General features: G+C 37.1%; 1 protein-coding gene across 1 annotated transcript; it reads right to left on the bottom strand.

Annotated features, from left to right (window-relative positions):
- Positions 1-3,468: 3,468 nt before the first annotated feature.
- On the bottom strand, positions 3,469-6,900 carry LOC149811638 (protein PHOX1-like). The gene is made up of 3 exons (XM_089992566.1): positions 6,694-6,900; positions 4,212-6,299; positions 3,469-3,940 (listed from the first exon to the last, which is right to left on the bottom strand). The coding sequence occupies exons 2-3, from the start codon at positions 6,136-6,138 to the stop codon at positions 3,726-3,728; spliced, it is 2,142 nt and encodes a 713-aa protein (XP_089848692.1). The 5' UTR covers positions 6,139-6,299; positions 6,694-6,900; the 3' UTR covers positions 3,469-3,725.
- Between the last annotated feature and the right edge of the window lie 6,997 nt (positions 6,901-13,897).

The raw sequence follows: 13,897 nt of genomic DNA, 5'->3' as shown, positions 1-13,897 counted from the left end.
CCCCGATTTCATTTGTTGCTTGACAAACATTCGATGATTACACGGTAAGTTTAAAGGGGAGTGTATATATATATATATATATATATATATATATATATATATATATATATATATATATATATATATATATATATATATATATATATATTGTTTGCATATGTACACATATTTACATTAATATGTATATATGTATTTCTTTATGTAATAAGGGAAACCCATTAGGGGTATTTGGCTTATTACACATTATGTAATTAGTGGTGTTCCTAGAGGGCATTTTAGGGTTTTCTTTTTTAATGTATTTTATTTTTTTCCTCAAGGGCATTATAACTCCCAAAAAACTATATTTCTAGAGCACTTCTCAATAACTCTTTTTTGTTTCCTTTTGTGTATAAATAGGAGGTGTAACCCCTTTATTATGTTAAGCTTGTTCACAAGCATTCTCTTAATAATATTTCTATATTTTTTATTTGTGTTTTAGCCGCTAAATGGCTTGTGTGGCTGTGCTCTTGTATTGACCCATAAGTGGTCTATGTTCTTGTGTTCTTGTATGCCCATAAGAGGCACCCATTTGTACTCTTTTTGTATTTTCATTACATATAAGGCATTGAAGCACCTACAAATGCAGCAATTAGATCATCATATATTCCAAAACCAAGTACATTAAGAAACTAAACAGCATTATGGAAAGAAAAAAAAACTACTAAACAAGTTAAATGATAGGCAGTAAGGCAAACCTTCTCTAGTCCTGCTTAAAAATTTGCTACCAAAAGATCAAACAAAAACATGCAGAAAATTGTATAAATTCTTACTTGAAAAGATAGGTAATTGTCATGCAAATCAAATGTACAAAACAATGTTTTAACATCTTCCTCCATCAAATTCACCACAAATCCAATAAATTTTGCCCTTACAATTGCCAATTCTCTGACTACACCATATGCTTCTTCCTCCCCTTGTGACATAAAGAAGAGGGTTTTTCCAAAATCACCTATGCCTTTTGCGATAGCCAAAATTATCCTTGCCTTATCTTGATTCCCAAAACCATCCATGACTTTTTACTTGATCATCATCCTTTGGGTGAACCCCATTCCACAACCTGATGGAAGCTGTTTAACCGTGAAGAAATGATGATCCTACCCTAAAGGATGCTTTTGGAAAATCAATAACAGAGGAACAAACACAGAATATGTTAAAAAATATGGATTAACTTGGAAAAAACATTAGAAAAATCACCATCCCCATTGTTCTTCATACTTGAATGGTGCTTCTTCTTCTTCGCAACATGGATCCATTCTGAACCAAGTCCAGTAAAAAGCCATCTTGACATGTGCCACAGTTCTATTGCATGATTTTGTTGGCTATTGGCAAAAATCTAGGTACATGCCCTTAGACACACTGACTGAGTTTAATTTGGTACATTTCCTCTAGACGTTTTTAGGTCCCATGTGATGGGCAGGTTTCAAGTGGATTGGTTCTGAACAAGGTCCAAACATGGCATTGCTATGAATGCGTCCACATTAATGTGCCTCAAATCTGAATGCTCCCAGCCATATAGATAAAACAGAATAAATTGTGGTCCCATGCCCTTTCCTCGCAGTGCAGTATCTCAGCATCCAGGTAATCCGCACGACTGAGAACCCATAAAGGTAAAGATTCACAAGCAATTCCAAAATGGCTATCAATAGTATAAGAGGAGGCCAGGCACTGCATTGAAGAGGTCATCTCTTCCTGTGATCTGTTACTATTTCTGTTGGACCAGCTATCAAAGACTCACTTAACAAGCTTATACCACACAACCAATTGCATCATGCAAAATCATAATTCAGACCTTGACCAGCAAGAAAAACACACCAAATACATGACAATCTTCCTACTTAGGCACAATCTTGCAACGTTCATGCAATAAGAGGGAAGATCAGATGCAGAAAATCCCCACTTTCACACTAAGCAGAACCCCAAAAGACTGCATGACCAAACGAAACAAGTCAAATTTCTCTTCTATTTCCAAACAAGAAAAAGCTGTAGTCACTGGATACACAAAAGGAGAATGCCAGGAGATGCTGGACATACCAAAGACAGAGAAATGCAGTAGATGCCAGATAAGCAAAGGGAGAATGCCAGGGAAGAAAAGGGGGAACATCGAGAAATGCTGAAATGCCAAAAACATGGTGAGCAACAGAAGATTCCAACAAGAAGAAGAAATTCAGAGGGATGCAGAGAAGCAAAGGGGAAACATCGTTGCCACAGGACAAGAAAATAACATTAAGGTTCAAGATAGCTTCATACGGTCGGAAATGAATGAAGGCTTTTTTGTAATTTTGCATGCTTAACCAAAAGCAGTCAACATTTCACCATGGTTAATGAAATGAACACTGATGGAAAGGGGTCCGCCACCCTAAAACGAACTCATTGGTGAGGCAAGAATGATCATGGAAAAAAAATCAACAAAAAACATTAAAAAAATGAGAAATTGAAATTCGGGAGATATAAAGAGAAGAAAGAAACTGACCTTTTAGTTACCAGTCACAATGGTGTGCAAAGACTGGTTCTAAGCACCGTAAACCTCAATGAGGACAATCATTGGGAAGATGTAGATTTTAGGACATTGAGGTAAAATGGAAATGAGTTGGTAGCAGCCAATGCTTCTCCATTCAAGCAACTGTGAGAGGTATGAGGACAATTGGCATCAGCACACTGAAGTACACTGATTATCATCTTTAATGAAGGGGTCAGAACACTAAGTTTGAGTTTGATGATCTTGCAGGACTCCCATTTATGGAGGAGCAATCAACAGGGTGCCTTTTGATGGATTTCATGATGCACCTGAGAGAGAGAGAGAGAGCAGTTTCACACCATATACTTGATCAACAATGCTCTTTCTCAAACCATGGCTAAATCTACATGATAGGCTTTTTACAAACTGTGGCTAAAGTTCCGTTGCTAAAAATGCAATTTGTTGTAGTGAAAGTATGGGGCAGTTGATGAGCAAGAATTCCAAATGGATTTTCAGGATATTGTCTAATGTCCCTTGTAATTAACATGGGAGCATCCTTTAAGATAAAGTAACACCAAAATTTGATTGAAATTGTTTTCTAAGTATTGACATGTTCATCTTTGCGCCTGAACCATCCTATCCTTTTACAATTATTTCCTTTCTTCGGGGACATTGAAATACAGAAAACATGCACATTGGGTGCAGCAGAAAGATGCAAGACAACATTAGATTAGAAAGGAAATTCCAATTATAAAAATAACACACACAAAGTCTGGGCTGTTTTGCATAACATAAATAAATGATTAAATTTGAAAACTGTTCACTTTCTTCAGAAGATATTGTGATATAAACCATCATATCCTTTTTTTTATGTTTTCTTCTTTTCTTTGGATCGGGCAAATATGAGTATGAAATATTAAGTGGCAGAAAATGCAAACAACTTACACAAGGAATATACAAAGAGAATTACCTAGTTTACAGCAATGATTTTTTTATTACACTTCACACTAAAAAATGATAATGATAATTCATGTAAACAGTAAAACTATCATTGGTTATAACACTCTACATATCCATTTTAATACTCTATCGGTTGACCTAAGGGATAAAAGGAAAGTTATGGTATATATTTATAGCAACATATTCCATCAACAGCTCCATAAACGAATAGTAGGAGACATCCTAAAACACATCACCAAATCCAATCATCACAATCAGACGACACCCATGCCTAATCATCAGAAAACAAGTTGTCTGAATTTTGGTCTCTTTCTGAAATGCTGAGAATAGAGGTTGTTCTTAAAAGCTCCAGGTTGTGAAGCAACGTTGGAGCTCTTCTCCGAAATAGTGGCTCTAGTCTGAATGACGGAATGCCATTGATCCACCTTTTGGCATCATAAATTTCATTCCACGCTTGAACAATTTCATCAATCTTAAAACCCATTCCTACAAGGACAAATAAGATAACAAAAAACAGTTCAATGCTTTTATTGTACTAACAAAAAATAGAAATAAAAAACAAAAAGAAATTATTTTTCAAAGGGCATCACAGAATAAAAGCCCTGGATAAAACTCCTGTCTGATGAAAAGCAGAACATGTTTCACATAAGCAGTTTTGATAAAGTTCTCTTTTAGGTTTAATAACTGTTCTATTACTGATGACAAAATGTGCCTTTGTGATAAGAATTCAACTTTGAGTACAAATAAGAAATTTTACCTTCCTGAGCAGTTGCATTGGAACAGTGGTTCTTCTTCATGACAGCAATGTCGGTTGGAGAAGCCCCAGCAAGCTTGAATCTATCCACTGCAGCTAAGAAACATTCTCGCCATGTATCAAGTCCCAATTTGAATTCTATAACAGATCTCTCATAAAGCATGGTGCCCCACAAAAGATTGATCTGAGATGTCATGTTAGCAGCCTGTTCAGCAGCTTCATCAGCAGAGAGTTCTTTAATAATACCATCTAAACCCAATTTTTGCAACTGAACTTTTTCATTGTTTGGCTTAGAACCAGTTTTAAGTTCATTCAAACGTTCTTGCTCCATCTCCTCCCACATCTGTGCCCCCTGATCCATGTTGTCCTCTGCACTGTTAAACAGTTCAATAACATCTGAAGCATCCCAGGTTTCCAAGTCTACCTTGGTTGCAATAGCAAAATACCAAGAAAGTTTTGCTTGCTCAAACTGTTGCTGCCCAAGTGCAAGAAAGCCTTCACAGAAGTCAGGTTTAATTTTTAATGACTTTTTGTATCTCTCCCCTGCTTTTGCATACTCTCTTTGGGCCCATTCATAAGCACTTTTCACCTGTTCAAGAAATACATCATTACATTCATCATCCTCTTCAACAAGTGCCCTCCTTCTTGCTTTAGACATGTGAACGTTTCCCCAATTAAACAACGCTAAAGCTGCCATCTCCTGAAACTTCATAGCTGCAATGTCAAAGAGATCTTGAGCTTCTTCACATGTAACAACATCCTCCATTGCCTCTGAATAAAGTTTCATCCCAAGTTCATGCAGATCCAAATAAGCATCAGATTCAATACCCACATGATTCTTAAACATCCGAGCAAAGTGCACAATCCAGGTATCTACGTGCACCCCATTCTCTAGACACCTCACCGAGTATCCGTTCTCACAATAATTATTTTGAGCAGATGCAGAGTTTTCTGTTTCCACTCCACCTTTTAGCTCTTCAAATAAAGGATCTTGCTCAGGTCTGACTTCAAATATATACAACCTAAGCAATCCTTGAGGATCGACCGACTCTTCTGCCCATCTAAGCTCTTCTGTGATGGTTATTGTTACAAGGTCGCCCTCTTGGTCCTTATATTTAATGAGGAAACCCTTTAAGCAAGGGAACCGGCTTCTTACAATGTCCCGCAATTGCCTAATGCTGCAGCGAGATGGAACTTGTGCCCACCTTATGTCATCACCGAAAACCAATTTCACTGACCTGAGAACTTCATCCTTAGGATTCTCCTCGAGAACGGGTTTATCTTGAGCCTTAGTGCGCTTCTTTTTCTTTGTTCCCCCTCTTGCTGATATGCTATCTTGAGACTGAGCAATTGCTTTAACATGTGAGGTACATGAACAAAGGACTTCTTCAGAAATGACTTCTTTTTCATTGATCTTTAAACCCTTCTTTTCTACGTTTTTCTTCAGCCTCTCAGAAATCTCCAGAGCTGTCATGTTATGAGGCTCCACTTTAAGGACCTCAGATAAATCTACCAGCGCCAAATCCGGCCGGTTCAAAGCCTCAAAGCATTTAGCCCTCTTCAGCAGTGCTTTGCAGTACTTAGAAGTAACTTGAAGAGCTAAATTGCACTCACTAATAGCTTTGTCATATTCAGGAGGGGTCAACTGCATATAACAAGCAGCAATATTGCTGTGAATATATGCACGATCCATATGGGTGCTGGGGAGAAGCTTAAGAGCTTGCTCATACTTATATATGGCTCCTCCATACTCCCTCTTTTGAAACAGTTTATTGCCCTCATCTCTTGACTCTCGAGATCTGTTAATGAAAACAGCTGTGTCTTCATCTATGGCCTTAGGTGTTGCCGCTCTTGCCTTATGTTGTTTCTCACTAACACCATTGGTTTTCTCAGTTGGGTGCTTCTTTTTCTTTCCACCTGGCTTCCCCATCAAGAAGTTGAGGCTAAAGTGTGATACCCAAATGCAAGTTTAGCACTTCAATTCTTCCTATCCATTATTTTCACGGATCTGTTTCAGATAAATTGTATCCGCGATGTAAATGGCATTCATGAAACTCATTCACAACCGCAACTTCACACTGTCAATTGGATCTGGAACAACAGAAAATATTTCAAAATATAAGAGAGAAAGAGAAGTAACATGTGATTTTACGTAACTAAGAAAAAGCATAAAATTGGTATGCTGGTACTCCTGTACTTCTGCACGTGAAAGAGACATAGTACAAAAGGATTACCAAAATTGTTGATAAACAGACAAAAAGAAGAGAAAAAGAGAGGAACCCATCAAATTTTCTGCCGAAATGTGTGCAATTATACGCAAACAAAACCGGGACGCGGGGAAAAACGACAAAAAATCTGATGGGTGATTTTACATTCACAAGATACGCCATCGTTCTGCGAGAAAAAAAAAACTCCATCGACATTGCAGATGTTGGGATTTCCCAAAAACAGGAAAAAAATCAAATAATTCCAGAGAGAGAGAGACCCGTGGGCGTGTAGAAAAACTGTGGAGCTTCGATGCCTCTTCCTTCCTTTCTTCTTCTTGGTTGTCCTTATGTATGTGAGGAAAACAAAGAGGCAACAACAGAAGAGGAAGAGAGGGGGAAGGGAGGGCGGAGGGAGATCGCAAGCGACCCACCCAACCCTGCACAAGATCGATTGATCCTCCTCCTCCACCACCCAAATCAGAGAGAGAGGGAGAGAGAGATGGCAACCGATTTTGTGCTTGTCCGGTTGGGATATACTTACTGCTATCCACATATGCCCTCAAGCTTTTAGGCTAAAGACGCACCAAAATCTTTCCCACTCGATGAATTCATAAATGGTGAAGTTACTCTTTTGCCTCTAAAGTCTAAAACCGTTTTTGAAAAATCAATGGCGTGTTTTGTTTCCGTTTTGATCACGGGTGTCAACGGGTCGGGTTTTGTTGGGACCCAGGTGGAATCAAACTTGGATTAGATTTTTGGGTATAATATCGGGTTCGGATCCGAGTCTGATAGGGTTTACTATAAGAGAAACCATACCTGGACCCGATAAGAACTACATGAACCAGACTCAGACCATGCCTGGTAAAATAATATTTTGTATCATTTTTACATTGAAAATTTGCGAGTCTTAATCGCAACTTGAATCGGTTCTGAGTCTGTTATAAAATTTCACAAACTATACCCGGGTCCATGTATTAATCGGACCTTTGGGTTCAGACCCGGGTCTTAATTGGGTCTTCTTATTTGTCACCATACCCGGACCGTATAAGGTTTGGTCCGGATAGGGTCTGTGTAAACCCAACCCGTTAACACCATGCATACACATACAGGGTTGGACATTGGGCCGACCCGTGAACTATTTAGCTTTATAGCACAAGCTGACTGTTGGATTTCGGATTTTCCTGAGGAAGTTCCATTGACGTCTCACTTTGTCCTTACTTGGAACGTACCCGGCCCGTTTACTAGTCAGGCCCAACCCTGAATCCATTTTAAAAAAGCGACTCAAAAATTATCCGATTCGGAAGAATCAAACTGAATCGAATCGGCTAGTTTTTAACCGTCAGACTGCACGTGTTAGGAAAAATATTGAAAAGTAACTATAAAATATTACGAATACTAAAAAGTATTTTAAACCCTTTAAAAAAAATAAGCCAAATCAACTCGTTTTGCACCAATTTTAGGCCGGTACGATATGAATAAACCGATTCAGGCTGATTCTCAGTGATACTGACAGCAATGGTCAGGCCGGACGGGCTGCACAAGACAGCTCAGACACGGTCCATCTTGGATCAAGTACACGACCCCATATCTGACCCTACCCATATGCATAGTAACAAAAGTTTAAAACGGCAAAATATCGGCAGTCAAAAACTCAGGAGATTTTTAAAAAAAAATCATAAATCTACCGTCTTTTCGGCAAAATCTCAGCAATAAAAAATAAATTAAAAATATATATAAGAAAATATAAATAAAATACATTTAAAAATAAAAATCTCTGGAGTTTTCAGATATCTGTTAAAAATTTAAATTTCAGGATATTTGTCACGCTTTGAAAATCTCGCAAGAAATTGCCATTTTAAACTTTCGAACAAATTTTCACGATGTCCTGAGATTTTTATAAATCTTGCGATATTTGTCACAGAGCCCACATGAGGCTGTCAAAGGTATGTTTGGGAAACAAGATCAAGATCAGTTTATAGCTCATGGCCGCTTATAAAGAGCTTGATTCGGCTCATGCAGCATCACCAAGTATCAATAAATATACTTTAAATACATTTTTTTATAGACATAAAGTAATATAAAAAAATAAATAATCAAAGTAATTGGTCTGGAAGCAATAGGTTTAGGCTTCAAGTCCTGTTGCTTTCAACTTTGAATAAATTGTAGTTCTTTTGGTGAAAAAGTCACTTTGAGTGTCGATAGATCGGATTTATCCAATACCCAATCGAAACCGGCTCTATTTAGTCAAATTCAGTAAGCTAAAACCATATCTGATTACAATCAGATTTGGATATGCTTTTCATTTTTGCTACTAAATCTGATAGATATCTGATTACATGCAAAAAATCAGACTTGGTGAGCTTTTCTCCATCTAAATCTATTTAGCCAATATCTGATTAGTTGGATCTGATAGTGCTATACCTGACAGAAATCTAAACGGATTTCATTACTAATAATAGTTTTTTTTTATTTATAACCCAAAGAAACCGCAACCTGCACCAAGACCTGTTGTGCTGGCTCAGCCTGCCATACCTACGTGCATCCCCTATGCTATATGTTGGCTTGCGCAAATTGACAACGCTCATGAGAATCGAACATTGACTGCCCGTCTAGCAGCAAAGACCCCACTCCACCAAGCTAACCCGCCTTGAGGCTACTAATAATAGGTTTAGAATTCAAATTCAATTGCTTTGGGTTATATATATATATATATATATATATATATATATATATATATATATATATATATATATATATATATATATATATATATATATATATATATATATATAAAAGCCAGCTCAAACTTGTCATCATCTCAAGCTGGGCTTGACTCACCACAAGAATGAGCCTGAGCCTGAGCTTAAATACTTCATGTTTGGTTCATTCGGCTTGCTTAGTGACCCTAGTAAAGCATGAATTGGCTTAACTCAAACCGGGTTTGAGTTTAAACCAACTTCATGCTAAGGTTTTACCATGCCACACGCAACATGTTCTCACGTCCTTCGTATCAGCCCACCCTCTTTCATAACTATGGGGCGACCATCCCTTGTTTATCCAAGCGCAGCAACACTACATCTGTGTAACATAAGCCTCTATAAGAATATATCATCATCTTCATAATTGTAATTCTTATTAATTTAAAATGTTCATCAAATTCATAATTGTAATAGGACGTCATCATATATTTATCTTTTATTCTGAAATTTAGTTGTGAGCAAAAAAAAAAAAACGTAGCATGCATCATACATGTTATCTACTAAGTAATCTATGACAGACAACACATTTATGGGTTTAGATTAAACAAAAAATACCTACAAACCTACAACTATATTGTAAGGACTTAACCAAGATTACGATGAAATGTTTCCTAATAAATGTATTATATATATAAAGGAAGGGGAACCATCCACCCAAAAGAAGGTCCAAAATCTACAACCATTAACATCGGACGGCTCTCCTCCAATACTTGAGCATTTCATCGACCAGGCCTCATATAAGTGTCCTTTATAATTTATTTACTAAAAAATATGTTTTGCACGAAGACTTTACAACATCTAGAATGTTTTTCAAAATGTACAAATTGATGGCTTACAATGCATTTAAAACTTTACAATACTAAGTATTGTGAGCCGTTAATTTTGAGTGCTTTCAATAATATATCTAAACATCAAAATTTTATAATCCAAAACCTGTCACTCACTAAATGAATGATAAAAATTCAATATATAAAGTCCCATTGATAAAAAAACTTGATTAAACCTTCTTTTGTTTGGACGATTATCCTTCACTTTATATATATATATATATATATATATATATATATATATATATATATATATATATATATATATATATATATATATATATATATATATATAGATATAGATATATATATTAGTGTTCTTATGTGACCTACTTTGTACAGTTGTGTCTAGAGTCTATTTTGCTTTGGTTGAAGTCTTGATGTAAAGTATCAAGCCACTTGTAACTCTTCGGACCACCCTTGTACTTTGGTTCAGGTTTATCAATATCCTGAAGGATTAGCCCTTAGATTTGAATTGTAATAAGTCTGCGGGCAAAATTGTGAATAAATGCAAATGCATTGAGCTTTCTTTTGTTCACCCTCATTGTGATTACTTTCAAGTTATTGCAATTTTTCTTCCTCTATATTCTCTTTTGCTCTCACACTCTCAATTATCAAAGCTTCAATGGTGGCAAGCAAGCGACCAAAAGGCTTGCAACAGTAAGGAATGACCATCGCGCCACACTGGCTTATTGAAGAAATAGGCCTGTAACAAGTGATATCAGAGCACGTTCTCGAGTTGGGGAAGGGACTTAGGAGTCCATGTCGAGAGATGCACTAACATGCTATGATTTGTGAGCAAAACATCGTGGTGCCCCAATACAATTACTTGTGTAGCACCAAAGGTAAGGCAGTCACCGAGACCAAAGAGATTGGTTTACCTTGAGGCCATGAAAAGATGGTCGAGATTGTCAATAGACTAATGGTTGATGTGACTTCGCATGAGAAAGCGATTTCATGCGCACTTGAGTCATTCGGAGGACTATATAATGAGGTGACGAGCCTGCAAGAGCAAGTAAACTTGCTGATGTGATAGGTTACTTCGCTGACTACGATAGTGACCACCCTGCAGACTGAAGTAGGGAAGCTTCAGTTAAAGAACCGCACTCTGCAGCGGACAGTGACCCTAAATGGCAAAAATAGTGATAGGCCATCAAAGATAGGTGTGTCAAGGCCAGGGAAGTTCAATGGTTTCAGAGATAGCAAGGCTATAGAGAATTTTTTATTCTAAGTGAAAGACTACTTGGACATTTAGAATGTATTGGGAGAGGACCTTAGAGTGAAGGCAGTAGAATCTCTACTTGATGGAAATGCAATAGCTAGTGGAAACGAAAATGTAGCGACATAAAAAGAGGAAAATGCATAATTAATACTTTTGAAGCCTTCAAAACTGAGTTACGAAACTACTTTATGTCGAGTAATATACAACGTCAAGCTTATTGAATGGTGTCATAATTGAAGTACACTGGAGTTTTGATAGACTACACGAGGATGTTCCAGAAGCTTAGATGTACTTGATATGTCAGATGAAGACAGATTTAATTGGTTTATTATGAAATTATAGCCTTGGGCAGAGTCCAAAGTGGAAAGAAGTAATCCTGAGACTTCGGAAGATGCATATGTGATGGCCGAGCGACTAGTAGATACACAATGCAAGTCCTTCACTTCATCAACTAGGGTTGACAAAAAACCGGACCACATAGGAAAGAAGGAGGATCAGCGCGATAATAAAGGTAAGGCATCGACCCAACACCATTTTAACTAGAGGTAAAATTATAAAAAACACAACACTAAAGATAAGCCTTTGCCCTCATTAATGCAAGAGGTTTGACACTCATGGGAATGAAACCCTGACCACTAGTCTAGTGGCCAAGGCCTCCTCCACTGTGCCAAAGCCCTTGGGGCTTGTGTAATATTAAGTTGAGATATAAATAATGGCATGAGCCTCAGGTTTTCTTTCTTTCTTTTATTTTTGGTGACCAAATCAAGTCAATTTTTATAATAGATTAAATTAAGCTTAATTACAGTTAGCTTGTTCAATTGTGCATATGCCAAACAAATCCAATGGTCGGTTAACAAAGGGAAACAAGAACTAGTCGTAACTTTAAAGCACAACCTAAATACATGAAACAACCAAAATAGCAAAATACTTGGTAATGCCTGGAATAATGAATAATTAGGCGAATCAACTAATCAGAATTAGATCATAAGCTATTTAATTCAATAATCCCAGCAATTCAGCAGACGGAGTTCAAGAATCAGACTCAGAGAGAGAGAGAGAGAGAGAGAGAGAGAGAGAGAGAGAGAGAGAGAGAGAGAGATCCAATCAATCTCACATTTATCTGAATGCAAGGCCGGCAGACAAGCAGAGCTCCGGCTGCTCTGTCTCAGCTTGTTAAAGGTGGTCATGCTTAGCTCATGAGCTTGCCATGAGTGGAACTGAACCTGAGCTTGTTACAGCACAAGCTTTACAAGCTGATCACTAGATGGCTCATTTTTTAAAAAAAGTTTATTTTTCAATTTTGTTTATATATATATATATATATATATATATATATATATATATATATATATATATATATATATATATATATATATATATATACTGCCGGAACCAAGTCAAACACCCTTTCTTCATGCTTGGCTCGTATGTGTGAGCTAACTTTAGAAGCCTGAATGAGTTTTGGGCAAGCCAAACGAGCTTGAGCTCATAAGCAGCTCTTCGGATTTGCCAGCTCTATCTCAACGTGATGATGATAATGGAACTAATCTGATGTGTGGGAATCCCTCCAACTTGGGGTGATAGTTCAATTACTATGATTTTTTTCATTCACAAATCTATCATTCTCAGGTTTTTTAGTTAAGGTATCTTGTGAGATCAAATACTGGCAGTAAAGTGTAACTGCCACCTAAAGCACGGAATTACTAGCATTTAAGTATTTAGTGCCTGCAAAAAGTGGTCTTTTTACTGCTGTATTAACATTTGATATTTACTGCTGCTAAACAAAAATAAAAGCAGCAAAAGCTCATTATAATGCTAGTATTGCAGTGCGCCATAGCTACTATTTTTTGTAGATATAGTTTTAGCATACCATTAAGAAAATCTTGGTGTAGATTTAAAATTAAAAAGTTGCACCAAGGATTTTTCACGTTAAACTCAAACAATTAAAACAGATGCACAATAAAATCGGTTGCTACCTATATGGGCATGCAGTCATTATCCACGGCTCAACCCATGACATGGTTCTTTATCTTACATAGATGAGATCGTTTTCACCTAAACCATGCGTGGTTCCCTTTCTTGCCATTATTTTTTATGACGAGGAACCCTTGCCAAAGAGAGGACTGAAAGGGTCATACTGCAGTTTTGCATTTTACCAGTTTCATAAATCCAAGTATCCTTTTTTTTTCCTACCGTACGGGGTCCTGTGCCAAGCTGAAGGCCCAAGTTCGAATCCCTCTGACACATGGGGGCTTAATTAAGAGATATCTGGTAGGGGATCTGCCTAACCCTAGCTTGCCCATAAAAAAAAAGTATCTTTTTTTTTTAAAAGTCCAGCTGGTGTTCTTTAGGTAGATCCCTACCAGTTATACAACAATACCACTGGGATTCTAACTTTGCTACGTCCCAACATAAGGTGACGTGCACTAGCTGCTCCTACCAGACAAGAGGAGTCCCATTGGTATAAATCAAAGTATCTTACAAGGTACTTAGTGACCTAAAATGCTGCAAATGCCCCTCCATCACTTTATTCTGCATGTTTTCTTTAAATGTTTTTCTTACAAAAATCAACCAGCAGTCCAGTGACCTTTGTGCATTTTGATAAAAAATACCAACAGAAAAACTAATTTTCTGTCTTGATTAACATAATAGTGATTTTCTTCTAAATGATTCT

Source organism: Nuphar pumila, chromosome 17 (genome assembly GCF_984573655.1).
Source record: "Nuphar pumila chromosome 17, dmNupPumi1.hap1.1, whole genome shotgun sequence".
Taxonomy (NCBI): Eukaryota; Viridiplantae; Streptophyta; class Magnoliopsida; order Nymphaeales; family Nymphaeaceae; genus Nuphar; species Nuphar pumila.
This window is presented reverse-complemented; position numbering and strand designations above follow the sequence as displayed.

Coding starts and splice junctions, on each gene's coding strand:
- LOC149811638 (XM_089992566.1), bottom strand. CDS start 6,138: ATGGGGAAGCCAGGTGGAAAGAAAAAGAAGCACCCAACTGAGAAAACC. Junction 3,941..4,211: donor CAATGCAACTGCTCAGGAAG/GTAAAATTTCTT, acceptor TTGTCCTTGTAG/GAATGGGTTTTAAGATTGAT.